Genomic DNA, 23317 nt, shown 5'->3' on the forward strand with positions numbered 1-23317 from the left:
AACTTGGCCAGAGCCTCTACTAGCAACGGAGAGCATGCAAGAACATAAACAACATATATGATAGATTGATAATCAACTTGACATAGTATTCAATATTCATCGGATCCCAACAAACACAACATGTAGCATTACAAATAGATGATCTTGATCATGATAGGCAGCTCACAAGATCTAACATGATAGCACAATGAGGAGAAGACAACCATCTAGCTACTGCTATGGACCCATAGTCCAGGGGTGGACTACTCACACATCGATCCGGAGGCGATCATGACGATGAAGAGACCTCCGGGAGATGATTCCCCTCTCCGGCAGGGTGCCGGAGGTGATCTCCTGAATCCCCCGAGATGGGATTGGCGGCGGCGGCTCAGTAAGGTTTTCTGTATCGTGGCTCTCGGTACTGGGGGTTTCGCGATGAAGGCTTTAAGTAGGCGGAAGGGCAGGTCAGGGGACGTCACGGGGGACCCACACGCTAGGGCCGCGCCGCCCTAGTGTGGCGGCACCCCGTGGCCCCACTTCGTATCTCCTCCGGTCTTCTGGAATCTTCGTGGAAAAATAGGCCCCTGGGCGTTGATTTCGTCCAATTCCGAGAATATTTCCTTTGTAGGATTTCTGAAACCAAAAACAGCAGAAAACGACAGAATCGGCTCTTCGGCATCTCGTCAATAGGTTAGTGCCGGAAAATGCATAATAATGACATATAATGTGTATAAAACATGTGAGTATCATCATAAAAGTAGCATGGAACATAAGAAATTATAGATACGTTTGAGACGTATCAAGCATCCCCAAGCTTAGTTCCTACTCGCCCTCGAGTAGGTAAACGATAACAAGGATAATTTCTGAAGTGACATGCTATCATAATCTTGATCAATACTATTGTAAAGCATATGAGATGAATGCAGTGATTCGAAGCAATGATGAAGATAATGAGTAAACAAATGAATCATATAGCAAAGACTTTTCATGAATAATACTTTCAAGACAAGCATCAATAAGACTTGCATAAGAGTTACTCATAAAGCAATAAATTCTTAGTAGAAAGCTTTGAAACAACACAAAGGAAGATATAAGTTTCAGCGGTTGCTTTCAACTTCAACATATATATCTCATGGATAATTGTCAACACAAAGTAATATAACAAGTGCAATAGGTAAACATGTAAGAATCAATGCACACAGTTGACACAAGTGTTTGCTTCTGGGATAGAAAGAATAGGTAGACTGACTCAACAATAAAGTAAAAGAATGGCCCTTCGCAGAGGGAAGCATGGATTACTATTTTTGTGCTAGAGCTTTTCATTTTGAAAACAAGAAACAATTTTGTCAACGGTAGTAATAAATCATATGTGTTATGTATAAGACATCTTATAAGTTGCAAGCCTCATGCATAGTATACCAATAGTGCTCGCACCTTGTCCTAATTAGCTTGGATTAACATGGATTATCATTGCATAGCATATGTTTCAACCAAGTGTCACAAAGGGGTACCTCTATGCCGCCTGTACAAAGGTCTAAGGAGAAAGCTCGCATTGGATTTCTCGCTTTTGATTATTCTCAACTTAGACATCCATACCGGGACAACATAGACAACAGATAATGGACTCCTCTTTAATGCATAAGCATTTCAACAACAGATTATATTCTCATAAGAGATTGAGGATTAATTGTCCAAACAGAAACTTCCACCATGGATCATGGCTTTAGTTAGCGGCCCAATGTTCTTCTCTAACAATATGCATACTCAAACCATTTGATCATGAGAATCGCCCTTACTTCAGACAAGACGAACATGCATAGCAACTCACATGATATTCAACAAAAGTAAAAGTTGATGGCATCCCTAGAAACATGGTTACCGCTCAACAAGCAACTTATTAAGAAATAAGACACATAAGTACATATTCTTCACCACGATAGTTTTTAAGGCTATTTTTCCCATGAGCTATATATTGCAAAGACAAAGAATAGAATTTTAAAGGTAGCACTCAAGTAATGTACTTTGGAATGGCCGAGAAATACCATGTAGTAGGTAGGTATGATGGACACAAGTGGCATAGTTTTTGGCTCAAGGATTTGGATGCACGAGAAGAATTCCTCTAAATACAAGGCTAGGCTAGCAAGGTTGTTTGAAGCAAACTCAAGTATAAAAGGTGCAGCAAAGCTCACATATGAACATATTGTAAGTATTATAAGACTTTACATCGTCTCCTTGTTGTTCAAACACCTTAACCTGAAAATATCTAGACTCTAGAGAAACTAATCATGCAAACCAAAATTTAACAAGCTCTATGTAGTTCTTCATTAATAGGTGCAAAGTACATGATGCAAGAGCTTAAACATGATCTATATGAACACAACAATTGCCAAGTATCACATTATTCAAGACATTATACCATTTACCACATGCGGCATTTTCCGTTTCCAACCATATAACAATGAATGAAATAGTTCAACTTTCACAATGAACATTAAAGATAAAGCTAAGAACATATGTGTTCATACGAAACAGCGGAGCGTGTCGCTCTCCCAAACAAAGAATGTTAGGATCCGATTTTATTCAAACAAGAACAAAAACAAAGACAAACAGACGCTCCAAGTAAAGCACATAAGATGTGATGGAATAAAAATATAGTTTCACTAGAGGTGACCTGATAAGTTGTCGATGAAGAAGGGATGCCTTTTGAATCCCCAAGCTTAGATGCTTGAGTCTTCTTAAAATATGCATGGATGAACCACGGGGGCATCCCCAAGCTTAGACTTTTCACTCTTCTTGATCATATTGTATCATCCTCCTCTCTTGACCCTTGAAAACTTCCTCCACACCAAACTCAAAACAATCTCATTAGAGGGTTAGTGCATAATTGAAAATTCATATATTCAGAGGTGACATAATCATTCTTAACACTTCTGGACATTGCACAAAGCTACTGAAAGTTAATGGAACAAAGAAATTCATCAAACATAGCAAAACATGCAATGCGAAATAAAAGGCAGAATCTGTCAAAACAGAATAGTCCGTAAAGACGAATTTTTCTGAGGCACCAGACTTGCTCAGATGAAAATGCCCAAATTGAATGAAAGTTGCGTACATATCTGAGGATCACGCACGTAAATTGGAAGATTTTTATAAATTTTCTACAGCAGGGGCGGCTCAATTTCGTGACAGCAAGAAATCTGTTCCTGCGCAGTAATCCAAATCTAGTATTGACTTTACTATCAAAGACTTTACTTGGCACAACAATGCAATAAAATAAAGATAAGGAGAGGTTGCTACAGTAGTAACAACTTCCAAGACTCAAATATACAATAAAAGTGCAGAAGTAAAATAATGGGTTGTCTCCCATAAGCGCTTTTCTTTAACGCCTTTCAGCTAGGCGCAGAAAGTGTGTATCAAGTATTATCGAGAGATGAAGCATCAACATCATAATTTGTTCTAATAATAGAATCATAAGGTAACTTCATTCTCTTTCTAGGGAAGTGTTCCATACCTCTCTTGAGAGGAAATTGATATTTAATATCACCTTCCTTCATATCAATGGTAGCACCAACAGTTCGAAGAAAAGGTCTTCCCAATATAATGGGATTGCATTCAATATCCAAGACAAAAAAATCAACGGGGACAAGGTTATTGTTAACCATAATACGAACATTATCAATCCTCCCCAAAGGTTTCTTTATAGCATTATCAGCAAGATTAACATCCAAATAACAATTTTTCAATGGTGGCAAGTCAAACATATCATAGAGTTTCTTAGGCATAACAGAAATACTTGCACCAAGATCACATAAAGCATTACAATCAAAATCATTGACCCTCATCTTAATGATTGGTTCCCAACCATCTTCTAACTTTCTAGGAATAGAGGTTTCAAGTTTTAGTTTCTCTTCTCTAGCTTTTATGAGAGCATTTGTAATATGTTTTGTAAAGGTAAAATTTATAGCACTAGCATTGAGACTTTTAGCAAGTTTTTGTAAGAACTTTATGACCTACAGCAATGGAATCATTGTCCCCAACATTTTGAAAAATTTCAGCAGTTTTTTCACAAGCAGTTTCAGCAGTTTTAGCAGTTTCAGGTAATTTTACACGTTTTGCACTAGGAGTAGAAACATTGCCAACACCAATTATTTTACCATTGATAGTAGGAGGTGTAGGAACATGTGAAGCATTAACATTACTAGTGGTGGTAATAGTCCAAACTTTAGCTACATTATTCTATTTAGCTATTTTTCATTTTCTTCTCTTTCCCACCTAGCATGCAATTCAGCCATCAATCTAATATTCTCATTAATTCGAACTTGGATGGCATTTGCTGTAGTAACAATTTTATTATCAATATCCTTATTAGGCATCACTTTCAATTTTAAAAGATCAACACCAGAGGCAAGTCTATCAACCTTAGAAGCAAGAATATCAATTGTATCAAGCTTTTCTTCAACAGATTTGTTAAAAGCAGTTTGTGTACTAATAAATTCTTTAAGCATGGCTTCAAGACCAGGGGGTACACTCCTATTATTGTTGTAAGAATTCCCATAAGAATTACCATAACCATTACCATTAGCGAAGGACATGGCCTATAGTTGTTACCGGAATTATTCCTATAAGCATTGTTGTTGAAATTATTATTTTTAATGAAGTTCACATCAACATGTTCTTCTTGGGCAACCAATGAAGCTAAAGGAACATTATTAGGATCAACATTAGATCTACCATTCACAAGCATAGACATACTAGCATCAATCTTATCACTCAAGGAGGAGGTTTCTTCAACAGAATTTACCTTCTTATGTTGTGGAGCTCTTTCCGTGTGCCATTCAGAGTAATTTATCATCATATCATCAAGAAGCTTTGTTGCCGCCCCCAAAGTGATGGACATAAAGGTACCTCCAGCAGCTGAATCCAATAGGTTCCGCGAAGAAAAATTCAGTCCTGCATAAAAGGTTTGGATGATCATCCAAGTAGTTAGTCCATGGGTTGGGCAATTCTTTACCAAAGATTTCATTCTCTCCCATGCTTGAGCAACATGTTCATTATCTAATTGCTTGAAATTCATTATGCTACTTCTCAAAGATATAATTTAGCGGGAGGATAATATCTACCAATAAAAGCATCCTTACATTTAGTCCATGAATCAATACTATTTCTAGGCAGAGATAGCAACCAATCTTTAGCTCTTCCTCTTAAGGAGAAAGGAAACAATTTCATCCTTATACTTTTGCATTTCACATAGTTCAACAAAATTATTAAGATGGGCAGCAACATCATCAGAACTAACACCAGAAAATTGCTCTCTCATAACAAGATTTAGTAAAGCAGGTTTAATTTCAAAGAATTCTGCTTGTAGTAGCGGGTGGAGCAATAGGTGTGCATAAGAAATCATTATTATTTGTGCTAGTGAAATCACACAACTTAGTATTCTCAACAGTACCCATTTTAGCAGTAGTAAATAAAGCAAACTAGATAAAGTAAATGCAAGTAACTAATTTTTTTTGTGTTTTTAATATGGAGAACAAAACAGTAAATAAAGTAAAACTAGCAACTATTTTTTTGTGTTTTTGATATAAGAGCAAACAAAGCAGTAAATAAAATAAAGTAAAGCAAGACAAAAACAAAGTAAAGAGATTGGATGTGGGAGACCCCCCTTGCAGCGTGTCTTGATCTCCCCGGCAACGGCGCCAGAAATTTTACTTGTTGTGTGTAGTCGACACGTCCGTTGGGAACCCCAAGAGGAAGGTGTGATGCGCACAGCAGTAAGTTTCCCTCAGTAAGAAATCAAGGTTATCGAACCAGTATGAGTCAAGGAACACGTGAAGGTTGTTGGTGGCGGAGTGTAGTGCGGCGCAACACCAGGGATTCCGGCGCCAACGTGGAACCTGCACAACACAATCAAAGTACTCTGCCCCAACGTAACAGTGAGGTTGTCAATCTCACCGGCTTGTTGTAAACAAAGGATTAGATGTATAGTGTGGATGATGATGTTTGTTTGCGAAGAACAGTAAAGAACAATTGCAGTAGATTGTATTTCAGATGTAAAGAATTGGACCGGGGTCCACAGTTCACTAGTGGTGTCTCTCCCATAAGATAAACGAGATGTTGGGTGAACAAATTACAGTTGGGCAATTGACAAATAAAGAAGGCATAACAATGCACATACATATATCATGATGAGTACTATGAGATTTAATCAGGCATTATGACAAAGTACATAGACCGCTATCCAGCATGCATCTATGCCTAAAAAGTCCACCTTCAGGTTATCATCCGAACCCCTTCCAGTATTAAGTTGCAAACAACAGACAATTGCATTAAGTATGGTGCGTAATGTAATCAACACAAATATCCTTAGACAAAGCATCGATATTTTATCCCTAGTGGCAACAACACATCCACAACCTTAGAACTTTCGTCATCTGTCCCGCATTTAATGGAGGCATGAACCCACTATCGAGCATAAATACTCCCTCTTGGAGTCACAAGTATCAACTTGGCCAGAGCCTCTACTAGCAACGGAGAGCATGCAAGAACATAAACAACATATATGATAGATTGATAATCAACTTGACATAGTATTCAATATTCCTCGGATCCCAACAAACACAACATGTAGCATTACAAATAGATGATCTTGATCATGATAGGCAGCTCACAAGATCTAACATGATAGCACAATGAGGAGAAGACAACCATCTAGCTACTGCTATGGACCCATAGTCTAGGGGTGGACTACTCACACATCGATCCGGAGGCGATCATGGCGATGAAGAGACCTCCGGGAGATGATTCCCCTCTCCGGCAGGGTGCCGGAGGCGATCTCCTGAATCCCCCAAGATGGGATTGGCGGCGGCAGCGTCTCAGTAAGGTTTTCCGTATCGTGGCTCTCGGTACTGGGGGTTTCGCGACGAAGGCTTTAAGTAGGCGGAAGGGCAGGTCAGGGGGCGTCACGGGGGACCCACATGCTTGGGCCGCGCGGGCCCAAGCCTGGCCGCGCCGCCCTAGTGTGGCGGTGCCCCGTGGCCCCACTTCGTATCTCCTCCGGTCTTCTGGAACCTTCGTGGAAAAATTGGCCCCTGGGCGTTGATTTCGTCCAATTCCGAGAATATTTCCTTTGTAGGATTTCTGAAACCAAAAACAGCAGAAAACAGCAACTGGCTCTTCGGCATCTCGTCAATAGGTTAGTGCCGGAAAATGCACAATAATGACATATAATGTGTATAAAACATGTGAGTATCATCATAAAAGTAGTATGAAACATAAGAAATTATAGATACGTTTGAGACGTATCACGGCTGTCCACCGACCCGAAGCATACAAACACATGTCAAATAAGGAGAGGGTTGTGCAGCAAAGAAAAAGGAGAATAAGCTAACCCCAAAAAAAACACAACTTGGACACTGCAGATATGACCTATGGGATAATGCGTGCAGGAAGTGGCATACCTACCAAACCCAACTTTGTGCCCTATGGCTAAATCACGAGCGATGGACGAAAAGCATATGCGGAAAGGAGATGCTGAAGTTGGGCGCAAGAATACACAAAGCAACAAACACACGGTCGTTGCCAGCAGGACCAATAGGAACGGAGATCCCATTGACGACTAAATAACCAAAGTACATTTTTTCGATAATGGGCACTTTATTACTTTAAGCAATAGATCCGACCTCTGCATAGATAGGATGCACAAAGCCGTATAAAAAGATTCGTTAAAAAAAGTCCACCGAAATTCCGAAGACAAGTACTTAAATTCTCGAAATACAAAAACAACTAGCTAGGTGGATCCAGGCATAGATTACGCTGCCACCCATGTTGAGAAAAATATCCCTCGTCGTGTCCTCTAACCGTGAGGACACCTTCGTAAAGAGGTCTCGATGCTCCACTCGCTGACGTGGCAACCATAAACGAAGTATAGCTGTGCACCAGTATATGACCTGCATAAGAGAGAAAGAAACATTATTGAAAACCTTATCATTTTTACATAGCCACAACGACCAAATAACGGCAATCGTTTTCATCCTAATAAGACGTTTAAACATAGTATCCACACCATTGAGTCAATTGCCAAAGATATTGACAACACTACCTGGTGGGTATAAGGTAGATCCTATCTGGATGGCTGACCATATAGATCTAGCAAACTTACAGTAAAAGTATAAGTGCTTAATGATCTCATCACGATGATAAAAGTACATTAGCTTCACTCAAATCGAACATCCAGCAGCAGGAAAGAAAGAAACGACTACCCGAAAACGACACATGATCGTCAACCACTGGTCTCCCAGTCCGAGTAGTCTAGGGCCATTTAAAGAAATGAATACACTCAAGTTGCACTACATATGGTGGGGTTGCATGGCATGCACACTTCAGTTAAGGGATAACTTCACTTTTGTTTCCTTGATTACTGCCTTGGTTTCACCCAAACTCAAAACCGTCCAAATTTTGCACCCTCGGCCCTCAACCATTAAAATTAGGGTGGCAACTCTAGAGGAAAAAGTTCAGAGTAAAAGACATGGCTTAAGAATTTCATTCTAGGACCCCAACACCTAGGAGCAGACTTCATCAGTAACAACTAGCACCATGATGTTTCCACACAAATTGTGAAAGTATTTTCTCAGTTCTAATATTAATCCAAACAAAGAGCTTTTGCAAGTGTTTAGGATGGGCGTTTCTGTTGCACACGAAGCGACAGTAGTGTTGAGTGAATTGACTGTAAATATTGACTGAAAATAAATTGTCAAAAGGAGTGTTAAATCATGATTAGAAAGTAATAAACAACATAGAATAAAGTAACAAAGAGTGTTTGAAGTTTCTTGCACATGAGAGATTAGCTGCGAAAATATTCGGTTCATACTGATAGAGAGTGTGCCAAATAATGACGTGCGGAATAAACCTCATCCATGCTGATACTATTGTCCTAGTACTGTGGGATGGATGCTACGTTTAACAGCTGGTCCCGTATAAAAATGGCACCACGATATCCGCGTGAAAGGTCATTGGTCGGACATGGTGTATTAGCTTGCAGGTCTAGATGCACCTATTAGAACTTATATTTTAAATTTAATTTGAAATGTCAAAAATTTCTGAAAATAAAATCCTGGGTGTACATTCGGGCATTTTATGTTCGCTCACAAAATTTGGAGGAGAAAAGAGATTTTATGTGTTCTATGTAATAAAGAAAAAAAAAGTTTCATGAAAACCTATTTTGACACAAAAATTATCTTTTTTACATATGCCACAAAAATATTATTTCTTCGCGAAATTTTGTTATAAACATAGTAGACTGTGTAGATGTACCTCAAAATAATTTTCGATTTTTTAGATATGATTTTTATGCGCAATGGGTGCATCTACACAGCCAAATTAAATATGCATGGGTCTTGCTCTACTATTCTCTTCGTCTAACAGAACTCTTGCTCTACTATTCTCGCTCTTTTTCATGAGACCGACCATGTCCTGCCTAAGCGCGCGGCCGGCTCTCTCTCCGTGGTCCTGATCTGTTCCCTTCCGACAAGCGCGGCCGGAACGTAGCTAGGTAGGAGACCCCCAGCGACATGGCTGGGGCGCCGCCCATCCGGCCATAAATACCACACTTGATCACCCATCACCCGTCACACAAGTCAGAAGCGTCCACAGCACAGCAACAAACAAGAACCAACCAACAATCAACGATGGCTTCCTCAAGCAGGATGCTCGCCGCGGCCGCGCTGGCGGTGTTGTTCGTCGGCGCGATGTGCGCGGCCCCGGTGGAGTTCACAGTGGAGAAGGGCTCTGATGAAAAGAACCTCGCGCTGTCGATCAAGTACAACAAGGAGGGCGACTCAATGGCGGAGGTGGAGCTCAAGGAGCACGGCTCCAACGAGTGGCTGGCCCTCAAGAAGAACGGCGACGGTGTCTGGGAGATCAAGAGCGAGAAGCCGCTCAAGGGGCCATTCAACTTCCGCTTCGTGTCCGAGAAGGGGATGAGGAACGTGTTCGACGATGTCGTGCCCGCGGACTTCAAGGTCGGCACCACCTACAAGCCTGAGGAGTAGAGCGATCCGCCATGGAGAATCGGTCATCATCAGAAGTTTTTATTTTCCTCGTACAATTTACTTGCATTACACGTGAGCAATGGATATATACAGGTTATTATATGTAATATGGGTAAGTAAGTGTTGAGAACATTTCCTCCAAAAGTTCACTTTATGCAAGATTGGTTAGGTATCACATTATTGGTTTGGATGGCGGTTTGTAAATTTGATCTTAGTTAGGGTCAAACATGGAACATAAAGTTTCCATCTGTTTTTATTAAAAAAAGGTATTTTAAAAAAATGCGGCTAGTTGATCTACCTACCCTAGCCTACTCGCCGTCCTTCAGGGCGCTCGACTGTCCCATCTCATCGTCGCGTCCCTCCTTTTTCCGCTTCACTGTCCCCCCCCCCCCCCCGAGCCATCGCATCCTCTGAAGCTCCGCGAAAAGAGCTCGGCATTCCACCACATCCTTGATGAGGCACTACCGCTCCTCCACGAAGAAGCGGCAGCCCGCCTCCTCTATCGACGGCCGTTGGATGGAGACATCGACAATGCGGAACCGTTGCTCCTCGTTGGCTTCCTCGAGGGTAGGCCTGTGCATTCGGTTTTAACCAAAAATTGTTTTCTTTTTTGGTAATTAATTCGGGTAAGAAGAAAAGGTAACTGAAATTATATCGGTTTTTTAATTAACTGGTAGTTCAGTTACTCGATAATTCGGTCTGGTGTTAGGTTTTTAACCGATTTGATCAAACGTGAAAAAAAATGTTGGGTCATAAGTACGATGGTATACCGCAGCTTGTCACTCGCTGAGCACCATGACCAGAAGGGACTGAGATCAGGTGCCTTGCTGAAGACGAGGCACGCTGTGCCTTGAGCCCCTACATCCACCGTCCAACATGATCGAACGGACACCAGCGTCTAACAAGCAAAGCGAGGCACACAGAAGAAGAGAACAATACAAAGCGAGGTATCTAAAGGTATATATGATGCCCCCCATAGGGGGCCTCACAACGATTTGAGGCTCGTAGCCGTTGGATATTGTTTGGTGGTGGATCTCGTCCGTCCATTTTTTCACCGGTGGAGTAGTCCAGGACGAGGCCCTCGCGCGAACCCGTTTTTTATCCATGGGTCATGTGAAGCCCGCCCGGCCCGGCGTCGTCGGGGAGAGAGCAGGCAACCCTCCTCTTCAGAGGCTGGGCCTTCCGTGAGGAGACAACTTTCATGGCCAAATAAGGACAGGAATCAGAGGCTGGCAGCATGGGGTTAGATGCCACAACACGTAGTGTTCTTTTCTTCTTCTTATGTATACATCCTTGTTTGGTTTGTTAGCAGAAATTTCCAGTTTAAGGAAATTTAAGGAAATTATTAATTTCCTTAAATTTCATCTATAATTTAAGGCAATATTGTTAGAGAAACTGTCTAAACTGAAATGAGCATAGTTTCTCTCAACCATTTCCTATTTAGACCAGTGTACAAAGAGAGACCAAAGTTTGACACCGGAAAAGTTAATGCTGATTAATCAGACCATATTCTCAGTTAAATGAAATACCATGAATTTCTGTTTTACTCCAAAATTTAACAAATGTAAAAGAGAAAGTTCCTGAGATATCATGGGTTATGTGATGCTTGAGACAAAATAATAGTTGTGTGCTGTAATCTAAAACAGTTTTTTGCAGAGATATATCTGAAACATTTTCTTGCAGGAACTTTTGTACATATACATATCTACTTATTGAGTTTGCCCCGTAAAGAAAGCCTCAATGCTTGTGATCCCTTTACCTTCTTACTTTGTTGTTGCTCTTCCCAGATTATTTCCATAAAAACACACCGTTTCTTACATTATACCGCTATTACAGGATGGTATGTTCCACTGTATTATTCAAGTTTGGAAATTCACGCCTGACTAGCCATAGTGGTTGGTCTCTTGTAGTGAGTGCAGGCAAATGTCTAGACCTGCTACTTGTTCATCTACAAGACACCTGCACGGAAGCAACTCTGGAGTAAGCAGAACATCAGCTCCTTTTTCTGATGTGCTATGTAATTCTTTAGTTTTAAGATACAATACATGACTGCTGATTCTGTCTTCTGCTAACTAGGTAGCGTCTCGCCTACAGACCAAGTTGAGAAAGTTAAAAGACGCTCTCAGATGAGAATGATCATGCTTATGATCTTTTGTAATATAACTACTGTTGGATTGAAAATAGGATATTAGTTACAACTATGAATTTCCCTTAAGGAATTTACACCTGATCCTCACTTTACATATCTCTTCCTTGGAACCTTTCCAAAAACAATGTATTTATGCCTGCTCAAATATATGTATGTGCACTGCTGAAGTTGATGAACCACCAAGTCGTATTATTTTCTATTAGTATGATGTGCACTACTAGAGTCAAAATTCCTTGAGCACAATAGTATTTCCAAAATGCATAATACATAGCCATGGACTTAACACATGAATTTCTTTTGCCAGCTTATTAAAAAAATTGGCTACATATTATTATTGGTTCTTCATATATGCTTGTCTGCCATAGGCGGGCAAGCGAGAGGCAAGCTGCGCCTTATTCATTAGCATCTTTTTTTTATTTTTCTTCCTTTTTATGTGTGATATCGACATGTTTTTGCTGCAGATATGGCTCTTTCCATTTTTTGAATTATAGCAGGGGCGGCATGGGGCTTGGGTGACTCCAAGCAGGTGGAGCAAAAGTGGTTGGGGTCTTCTTGTTCATCACAGGTTGTTCAATCCATTCCCATATTTTTATTTATGTAACTTATTATGTGACTGGTGCGTGCTGAAGAGCATGTTGCGTGACCATTTATGAGAGCAGCAACAACAATGAAATTCTTAACGGTAGAAAGAGATTGACAACCTCCAGTTATCATGACAGTGATTTGCAATCCGAAACATTTATTTAAGGATTTTTATATATGGTTATTACGAGGCTTTTTGCTTAGATCCTTTCCTAAGTTTCCTACTGTATTTTTGAGAGAGAACGGTTGCATAATCTTTTAGTTCGATGCTCTCCAGCCTTTAATAGAGGTACCCTCAGTTTTGCATTGAATTTGCTTCCATTTAGGTGTTACAAATTCAATTATTGATGCTACATTAAATCCTCATATTCTTTAGATTTATGTATCTGTGGCGCTTCTAAGCTAGACGAGGACATTCGAGGCCGCTGGCCCATTTTGCTAAAGATTTTGTTATGTCCTTCTATTTTGAAATTTTCATATCTCTGAGCAGATTATTTGGCTCTCTTAGTTAATACACGAATTCTGGTGTTTCAGTAAATTCCTTGCCATTTTCCTATTATAGTCCTTCCGGTGAACTAATCTACAACTGGGCGTGTAAAAGAAATATCAATGCTAACTGGTGTTTATACCCAAAACAAGGTATTTCAATTGTATTAATACTTCTACAGTTATACCCTTACGTGATTTTAATTTTCTGTTTGTTAGAAAAGAATTGGCACCCCGAATATATGTAACAAATGGGTTAGTACGTTGTGTGAAACTAAAGGTGACAGTGCATTGCAATCCAAAATTTTTAATGAAGTTTTTCTATCGTTATTGCCAGGATTTTTCCTTATCTAGATACTTTCCTAAGTTTCCTATTGCATTTTTGAGAGAGAACGGCTGCACAAGCTTTTAGTTTGATGCTCTTCAGCCTGTAAGACAGATACCCTTAGTTTTGCATTGAATTTGCTTCTATTTAGTAAGATGCTTATAGTTTTTTCGGGTTTCTGATAATTTAGGAAGTTATACGATTATTGAGATCCCACACATGTGTTTTAAACAGTGCACTATGTGATGTTTTTTTTCATTTACGGACGGTAGATAGATTTCAAAAGATATTATCACATTTTGCAATCCGGAATTCTTTTGTTGATTTTGTTTTGGTTAATCTGAAATGCTTTTTTTCTTTATTATATGCAAAATTGTGTTCTCTTGCTCTGTTATCTTATTATAACCATTGGTGCGTTATTTAAAACAGATCTATCTAGGTTCAGAAATCTGTCTTTTGCTTGTGTGTTGCACGCATTTGGATTTACTCTCCTATCTTCCATTTTGAATATGAGTTATCTCCTAGGCGCTCAGGTTAGCCTAAACATCTTATGAGAAACAAAATTGTACTGGAGGAGCTATTAAACTTCCGTATGGATAAGTATTTTGGCTAATGCACAAAGCTCACCTTTTGTGCTCAAAAGGTTTGTGTCCCTCTGCGATGCATTACTGTGATTCTTTGTGTGGTTCAGCAAGGAGTTTTAGGTTCCTATTAATTTCCTGATGTTCATTTTGCTTCACAAGAAAGCCTAAAAATCATGTTCCAAGTTTTCTAACAAAAGCATTATTGTCTGCCTTGATTATTGCTCAATTTTAGCTTCATATGCTTCACACTAATATAGTAGCCGGAAACATTTTCGTTCTGATCACCTTGGTTCTGAGCACCACATATTAGAAAGAATAATCTGGGTTTAATGTACTTTCTACTTTGCGTAAGAAATTTAATCTCATGAATATATGTACTGTCTTTTTCTTGGTTCCTGGTTCCAAATCTCTAATTGCATAGTAGTTTAGGTATCTATTATAAGAACTCTTGTGTCATTTGCGATCTGATGGAAATAGAGGTTTCAGATCATAATGTTGTTGATGAAATATTCAGGATGGATGGTTCCATCTCAAATGCTAACTATGTGGCAAAGAACACTACTATGATTCTTTTTTCTTGATGAATGCCTATGCCATTTCTTCTTCCTAGCAGTTAGATTTATTTAGATTTTTCTAATTGTTGTTCGGAGTAAAATATAGAATATTTCTTCCTAAAAATTTCTATTTCTATACTGCATGTGGATAACTTTATGTACGTGGGAAAACTGAAAAGTGCCAAATTAGGGCGTTGATGTGGGCGACCTCACTATATACACTTCATTCCCAGGTATACCACCACTCCATCGCTAGCCCGGAACTGCATATCCTCTGAGTTTCATACAACCACTCCACTACCAGCTAGCCCATGAACTGCATACCGTCTGAAATTCACCTTCCTATCTTGATGTCTGATGATTTTTGTTTCTAGTGTCACAGTTGGTAGTCCTGTAGATTTTTTGATAGTAATGGAAGTGGTATTGTTCATTTTCATTCCAGCTAGAATGAGTTATGTTTATTATATAACCTGATCTCCACTTTCTGGTTGAATTATGTTGTTTTCAAAATCTACACCATCAAATTTATTTTAGCTTATGACTCACAACAGGACCAACTTTTTTCTAAATCAGGGGGCTTTTTCCCCTTATATACATAGACTGCCAGGCTAAAGCGTCATGTTACAGTTATATATTTTGCTTGGTTACCTGAATATTGTAACTGAAAGCTCGACCAGCTTTGTAAACCAGTGGATTATTTCTGTTAGACATAGGATTTCAAACTAAGGTGTCAGGGTATAGTCGCTTATTTGGCTTGGTGACTGTCTTTACGGTCTTCATGGTTCATCTATCATGTTTAGATAGTCGAGTTCAGACAATGATGATTGATAAAAGGATAGTGAAATCCTTAACCTGTGACTCTGTATGGGTGTTGATAAGGGCTAAGCTCGTGGATGTGCCCGATCTTCACGGATTTGGGTGGATTTCGTGGGGGAGGTGGATGAACACGATGAACACGACGAACACGGAGGGGAATTCGTGGGGATACAACTCACACACGCACACAAACCGGTTTTTCCTCGTAGGCCCGATACACCTACTCGATAGAGGTTGCGAGAAAAGACCTTCCGGTAGAAGTCCCGCAAAGAGATCGACAAATCGAAACACGCGAGATCTAGAAGGGTGAAAAGACCGGAAGGTTGATAGAAGTGCAAGCAAAAGACCAAAAGGTAGAAGTGCAAGCAAAAGATCAACAAACGGTAGAAGTCACCAAAGAGATCATCACGCGTCGATAAGGAGCCCGGGTGGATACAAGATCATAGATCTAGGGTTTCCCATGGGGGTAAGAGCAAAGCTCAAGTTTCTTCTTAGTTTATCTCTAACCCTAATTTGGAGGAAGGGGTGAGGTATTTATAGACCCAGATTCGTACAGGGGTAAAGTCGGAATTACATAAATTATCCTGGTCCATGGATGCGAAATCGGCGGTTGAGATGAAGTCAACAGGGGTGGGGCTGGCAGTGCCGGTGAGGATGGGCCGGCAGTGCCGGTGGGGCCGGCAGTGCCGCTGGGTCCAGGCCGGCAGTGCCGCTGGTAGCGTCTTCAGCTGGAAGGGCCGGCAGTGCCGGGGTCTGGAGGCCGGTAGTGCCGGGGTGAGCAGGCCGGCAGTGCCGGGGGCTTGAGGCCGGCAGTGCCGGGGTGAGCAGGGGCGTCCTTCAGGCTGGGACTCTTCTTCTCCTTCTTCCTTGTCCATCTTCGGGTCTCGCTGTGATGTCTTTCTCTCGAGGTTCATATCCGATAACACAAAGCATATCGGCCCGAGGTAGCAGCTCATCCAATGGGGTATTGAGATCAAGGGTAGTGAGGAGTGAGTTCACCTTATCATGTAGCGCTTTGACTCGAGCTCGTGTCATCGGTCCACTTGGGGGACTTGTTGGTCTTGGTGTGGAGGTGACCGAAGGCCACCCCGCATCATCTCCCCCCCCTTGGGAAAGAGTCGTCCTCGACTCTTGCTCCTCTTCATCTTCATGATATGGCGATAAGTCCGACACGTTGAACGTGTTGCTCACCAAGTACTTGGAGGTGGGGATGTCGATGACGTAAGTGTTGTTGTTGATGCGTTTGAAGACCTTGAAGGGACCATCTCCTCTTGGCTTGAGCTTCGAATTGCGGTCATGAGGGAATCTTTCCTTCCGGAGGTGGATCCAAACGAGGTCGCCTTCTTGAAATATGCGTTCCTTCTTCTTGGCGTTGAGGCGGGTAGCTTGATGAAGCACATGTTCTTGAATGGTAGCTCTTGTTTCTTCATGAAGTTTCTTGACGGCGGCGGTGCGCTTGTCGAAGTCCATGTTGATCCGCTCATGAAGGGGGAGCGGGAGCATGTCGAGTGCCGTGAGCGGCTCAAACCCGTAGACGACCATGAAGGGACTCCTTGATGTAGTCGAGTGCTTGGCCCGGTTGTAGGCGAACTCCGCGTGTGGAATGCATTCCTCCCATGACTTCAAGTTTTTCTTCACGAGGATGCGTAGAAGGGTGGAGAGGCTTCGATTGACCACTTCCGTTTGGCCGTCCGTTTGCGGGTGCGAGGATGATGAGAATAAGAGCTTCACTCCAAACTTGGCCATGAGCGACTTCCAAAGATAACTCATGAACTTGACGTCTCGATCCGACACAATGCTTTGCGGTACTCCATGTAAGCGAACAATTTCCCTGAAAAACAACGAAGCAATGTGTGAAGCATCATCACTCTTATGGCAAGGTATGAAATGAGCCATCTTAGAGAACCTATCCACTACCACAAAGATTGAATCATGTCCATGTTTGGTGCGAGGCAATCCTAGTACAAAATCCATGCTAATATCCGTCCATGGTGCATAAGGTATAGGCAATGGCGTATAAAGACCATAGGGATTAGAGGTAGACTTAGCTTGTAAGCAAGTGGTGCACCGGCGGCAAAGGCGTTCCACATCGCGGTACATTCTTGGCCAATAGTGGTGGGTCGAGAGCATGGCATATGTCTTCTCTCGTCCGAAGTGACCCATGAGACCACCACCATGCGATTCTTGTAAGAGCAAAAGGCGAAGCGAAGACATAGGGATACAAAGTTTGTTGCCCTTGAACAAGAATCCTTGGTGCAAATAGAAATCATCGATGCCCTTCTCACTAGAACACTTTGCAAAGATTGGACCAAAGAAAACATCGGAAGCATATAAATCTTTGATTTCATCAAGACCCAAAACACTAATATCCAAGCGAGTGAGTAAGAGGGTGAGTTTGCGGGAAAGAGCATCCGCCACAACATTGTCCTTGCCCTTCTTGTATTTGATCACATATGGAAAGGACTCAATGAACTCAACCCACCTTGCATGTCTTTTGTTCAAATTGTGTTGACTTTTCAAATATTTCAAAGACTCATGGTCGGAGTGGATAATAAACTCTTTTGGCCAAAGATAGTGTTGCCAAACTTCAAGAACACGAACCAAAGCGTAAAGTTCCTTGTCATATATAGGATAGTTGAGGCGTGCGCCATCTAACTTCTCGCTATAGTATGCCACGGGTTTTCCATCTTGCATAAGCACTCCACCAATACCGAGTCCACTTGCATTGCACTCAATCTCAAAAGTTTTGGAAAAGTTTGGAAGAACAAGGAGTGGTGCCTCGGTAAGGCGTTTCTTCAACTCATCAAAAGCATTTTGTTGGGCATTGCCCCACACAAACGGAACATTTTTCTTGGTAAGCTCATTCAAAGGGCAAGCAATGGTGCTAAAATCTTTCACAAAGCGGCGCTAAAAACCGGCAAGTCCATGGAAACTTCGGACTTGAGCAACATTGGTAGGAGTGGGCCAATTGTGGATGGCCTCAACCTTAGAAGAATCAACTTCAATACCATTAGCGGAAACCACAAAGCCAAGGAAAACCAATTTGTTTTGAGCAAATGTGCATTTAGGGAGGTTAGCATAAAGCTTTTCATGTCGCAAGATGCACAAGACTTCTCTCACATGTTGCACATGGTCCTCGAGGTTTTTGCTATAAATAAGAATATCATCGAAGTAGACAACCACACTCTTGCCAATGAGAGGTCGCAAGATGTGATTCATGAGACGCATGAAAGTAGATGGAGCATTTGAAAGACCAAATGGCATGACAAGCCATTCATAGAGACCAAGTTTGGTCTTGAATGCCGTCTTCCATTCATCACCTATTGCCATGCGAATTTGGTGGTAACCACTACGCAAATCAATCTTAGAGAAAATCGTAGCACCACTCAATTCATCAAGCATGTCATCTAAACGCGGAATGGGATGGCGGTAGCGAACGGTAATGGCATTGATGAGGCGACAATCCATACACATTCGTTGCGACTCATCCGGTTTAGGCACAAGAATCACGGGAACCGCACAAGGGCTTAAGCTTTCACGAACATACCCTTTTTCGAGGAGGTCTTGTATTTGGCGTTGAATCTCCTTTGTGTCTTCGGGGTTAGTGCGGTAGGCGGCGCGGTTTGGTAGAGGAGCGCCGGGTATGAGGTCGATGCGGTGCTCAATCCCTCGAAGCGGTGGTAGTCCATGAGTTAGCTCGTCGGGGAAGACATCTTGGAATTCCTTCAAAAGAGACAACAAAGACGAAGGAAGTGTTGTTAAGTTGTTAGTCTCCGAGGATGGCCCCTTGCAAATGAGCACGTAGTGCAATATGGTGGATGGGTTGTGGTGCAATTCTCTCATCTCACTCTTAGTAGCTATGAGGACACTCTTCATCTCACTCATATATGGCTTGTGGCGCTCACTTTCTTTTTGGTGGGTCACTCTCTCACCACTCATCTCACTAGTGATTGTAGCTTCCTTAGCCCTCGCTAGAGCCTTTGCATTGTCCGCAATTACTTGGCTAGGAGTCATTGGGCGTAGGATGAATGTCTTGTCGCCAACCTTGAAGCTATAGGCATTTGTGTAGCCATCATGGCTTGCTCTTTTGTCATATTGCCAAGGGCGACCAAGTAGCATGTGGCACACCGTCATGGGCACTACGTCGCAATCAACGGTATCTTCATAGGCGCCAATCTTGAAAGAGACGGAGACGGTGTGTTGTATCTTGACATTTCCATTGTCACTTAGCCATTGCACATGGTAAGGGTGGGGGTGTTTCCGGAGTGTGAGGTTGAGCTTGGAGCATAGTTCGGTGCTTGCAAGATTGTGGCAACTCCCTCCATCGATGATAACCTTTATTGACTTGCCATTGATTCCGGCTCTTGTTTGGAAGATGTTGCATCTTTGGTCTTCATTGGGGAGGACATGGGTTGTCAACACTTTGGTCACCACAAGTGATGGGCTTGCATCATGCACACATAGGACTTGCTCTTGGTCTTCCAAGCCATCATCTTCATGATTGGTTGCGGCTTGTACCAAGGCTTCATATTCACCTTCACTCAAGTACTCCACATCTCCATCATCTCGAGTTATCATAACTCTTGTGTTCTTGCATTCAAAGGATTTATGTCCTTGAGCACCACACTTGAAGCAAGTGATGTTACTAGAACCGGTGGAAGCTTTGGAGGACATAGTTGATTGCTCCGGCTTGAAGCTTGTTGTCTTGAAGGCACTCTTCGTTTGCTTGGGAGGATCCTTGGAGGTAATAGCACTTGTGTTTTTGATGCTTGAGGAGGTGTTTGTTGCATTTCTTGCGGCGAAGAAGGACTTGGTCTTGGCACTTGCTAAGTCTTCTCGCACTTGGCGCTCGGCCCTTGTAGCTTGATGAAGCAACTCAACCATGTTGGTGTAAGGCAAGAACTCCACTATCCTCTTGACGGGAATGTTCAATCCATTCAAGAATCTTGCCATAGTTTGCTCTTCTCGCTCATCCACATTGGCGCTCATCATGGTCATGTGCATCTCCTTGTAGTACTCCTCTACGGACTTGAAGCTTTGCTTGAGTTGGGTAAGCTTGTTGAAGAGATCACGCTTGTGATGGGTGGGCACAAAGCGTTTGTGCATGACTTCTTGCATCTCTTCCCATGTGTCAATGGGCTCTAAGTCTTCCTTGTCACGCTTCTTGTTCACTTCTTCCCACCAAACATTTGCGTATCCCTCAAACTCAAGAGATGCCATGGCAACTTTCTTTGCTTCGGAGAAGTTGTGGATGCGGAATATCTTGTCAACCTTGAGGACCCAAGACAAGTATGCATCGGGGTCTTCCGCTCCTTGGAACTTGGGCATGGTGAATTTGAGCTTCCCAAAGATTTCTTCCTCATTACGGTCATTGCGTCTAGGCGGTGGTCTTTCTTCACCATGGTCTTGGCGTGGTTGAGGTTGAGGTTGAGGTTGTGGACCTTGAGCATCTCGATTGTTGTTGCTATGTTGTTGACGAGGAGGCGGTCTTTCTTGATCATCATTGTTGTGGCGGTGTCGAGGCATCACACTTTCTTCACTTGATGCTTGGTGATGACTTGATTCTTCATGTCGTGCCCTTGGAGGTGGTCTTCTTGCATGAGGTCGATCATCATGATGGCGGCGATTATCTTGACCTTGAGGGCGTTGTGGTTGAACAACATTGATGATTTGGCGCTCTTGGCGCGCTTGCCTTTGTTCCTCTTCATGAAGGTGGTGCCTTCTAGCTTGAGCTTCTTGTACTTGTCGTTGCCGCTCTTGTTCTTCAAGTGCTTGTTGTTCATTGCGGAGACGCTCTTGTTCCCTTGCTCGAACTAGATCTTGATCATGTCGAAGGCGTTCTTGCTCTTGTTGGAATTGAGCATGGAGATTCTCTTGGTGAAGGCGCTCTTCTTCAAGGTGTTGACGCTCTTGGACAAGTCGAAGGCGAGCTTGTTGGTGAAGCACTTGGACATCCACATTATGGTGGCGTGGGTCTTCATTAGAATCATGGCGAGACGGTGTAGGAGCTCTTGACCTTGAGCTATGAGAGCGTGAAGACCTTGAGTGGTGTCTTCTCTCTTCTTGGCGGTTGAGTGTGTGGAGGATATTGTCCAACGCCGTCTTCATTTCCCTTGTCTCTTGACCTTGTATGGCAAGTGTGGCCTTCAACTCATTGCCTTGAGTTTCAATCTTCTCATTGAGGTCTTGCACTTGATTGTTGAGGTCATTCCTTTGCACTTGAGCTCTTTCTTCATAGCGGACATTGGTATCCTTGAGAATGGCTTCAAATTGATTTAGCTTGGCGTGGACGGCTTGAGTAGCTATCCAATGTTGGTGCCGCGTCATCGGTAGTTGGTTCCCTTCTCCACTAGACATGGTTACAACTAAAACAAGAACTATGTGGTGGGTGGTTAGGAAAGACTACCAAGAATGTCAAAACTTGCAAACCAAAATCGAAAGGGTGTATCAAGTTGAGGAACAACCGGTTACACACACAAAGCAAAAACAAAACTCTATATGGTGTTAGGTATGGATGTGGTAAGCCAAATGGAAGAACCAAACGAAAAGTCTATTGTCAAAAGTGGGTAAGATCCAAAATTCACAAGTCAAAGGCGGTGATCACCAAAGGCATACACAAGGAGGAACACACGCGTGGGACAAAATGGGGTTAGCGCGACTTGGAAAATGAGCAAGAACAAAATGGTCCTAACGAAGACTACTAGCTCGGTGTCACGCCAACACAAGAGAGACCGTGGCTTGGTTGCAAAATTGAGAAGCAACAAGATTTGCGCAAGGCGCCTCTCTTCTCTTTTCTCTCTTTTGCTTAAAAGCTTTGGACTCTTTTGTGTATAGGTGTCACTCACACACTTTTTCTTTTCTCTTTTTGTATTTTCCTTGTTCTCACTATGTAAGGATAGTACTATCTATGTAAGTATGTGACACTTCTTTTGCTTATCTTTTCACACGAGCTTGCTTCGAAGCTTTGCTCAACACACGCACACCCTCACGGTCGGGACGCTTGCGCAATGCTTCGCAACACTAGAAAGCCACTCTCGATAGGAAAGATACGCAAAAGAGGCTAGGGCGACAAGTTAGGAGCAAGTTATACCACTTGATGACGGTGGCCGACGATCTTGAACTTGCTATGGTGGTGAAAGTGTCAAAGGAACCGCTTGAATCCTCGGGGTGCCGTCGTCGTTGTCGATGTTGCGGAAGCTTGTGGTAGCTGAAATGGCACTCAAAACCGAAGACCAAACACAAATGGGAAGTGCCAAAACGAAAACGAAGAAAGTGTGAAAAATTTCGGGGCCAGCGGCGGTGCCGGCGTTTGGGCGGCGGTAGTGCCGGCACTGACCGGCGAGTGCCGGCGATTTTGGGGCGGCGGTGCCGGCCTCACTCGCTCGTTCGTCGATTTGGCGGAAAACTCGACCCGAAAATCTTCGATTTCGTGGGAAAATTGGCACAAACTGGTGGGAGAAGTTGGGGGAATAGTAGATCAACACCAAAGACAAGTTTCTATTGGAACAAAACCACAAATAACTCAACAAATCGAGAGATCGATCCAAGGCCAATTTGGGGCTATTTTTTGGGAAAATTTTTTTTTGGGCGAAATTGGTGATGTGGGGGTCAAATCCGTGGCAACCAAAGAGCTCTTGATACCATATGATAAGGGCTAAGCCCGTGGATGTGCCCGATCTTCACGGATTTGGGTGGATTTCATGGGGGAGGTGGATGAACACGATGAACACGACGAACACGGAGGGGAATTCGTGGGGATACAACTCACACACGCACACAAACCGGTTTTTCCTCGT

General features: G+C 42.4%; 1 protein-coding gene across 1 annotated transcript; it reads left to right on the plus strand.

Moving 5' to 3' along the window:
- The first annotated feature begins 9662 nt into the window (after window positions 1–9662).
- On the plus strand, window positions 9663–10025 carry LOC124651307 (pollen allergen Lol p 2-A-like). Its single transcript, XM_047190407.1, has one exon. The coding sequence runs from the start codon at window positions 9663–9665 to the stop codon at window positions 10023–10025; it is 363 nt and encodes a 120-aa protein (XP_047046363.1).
- The last annotated feature ends 13292 nt before the right edge of the window (window positions 10026–23317 follow it).

This window comes from Lolium rigidum, chromosome 5, assembly GCF_022539505.1.
Source record: "Lolium rigidum isolate FL_2022 chromosome 5, APGP_CSIRO_Lrig_0.1, whole genome shotgun sequence".
Lineage (NCBI taxonomy): Eukaryota > Viridiplantae > Streptophyta > Magnoliopsida > Poales > Poaceae > Lolium > Lolium rigidum.

Coding starts and splice junctions, on each gene's coding strand:
- LOC124651307 (XM_047190407.1), top strand. CDS start 9,663: ATGGCTTCCTCAAGCAGGATGCTCGCCGCGGCCGCGCTGGCGGTGTTG.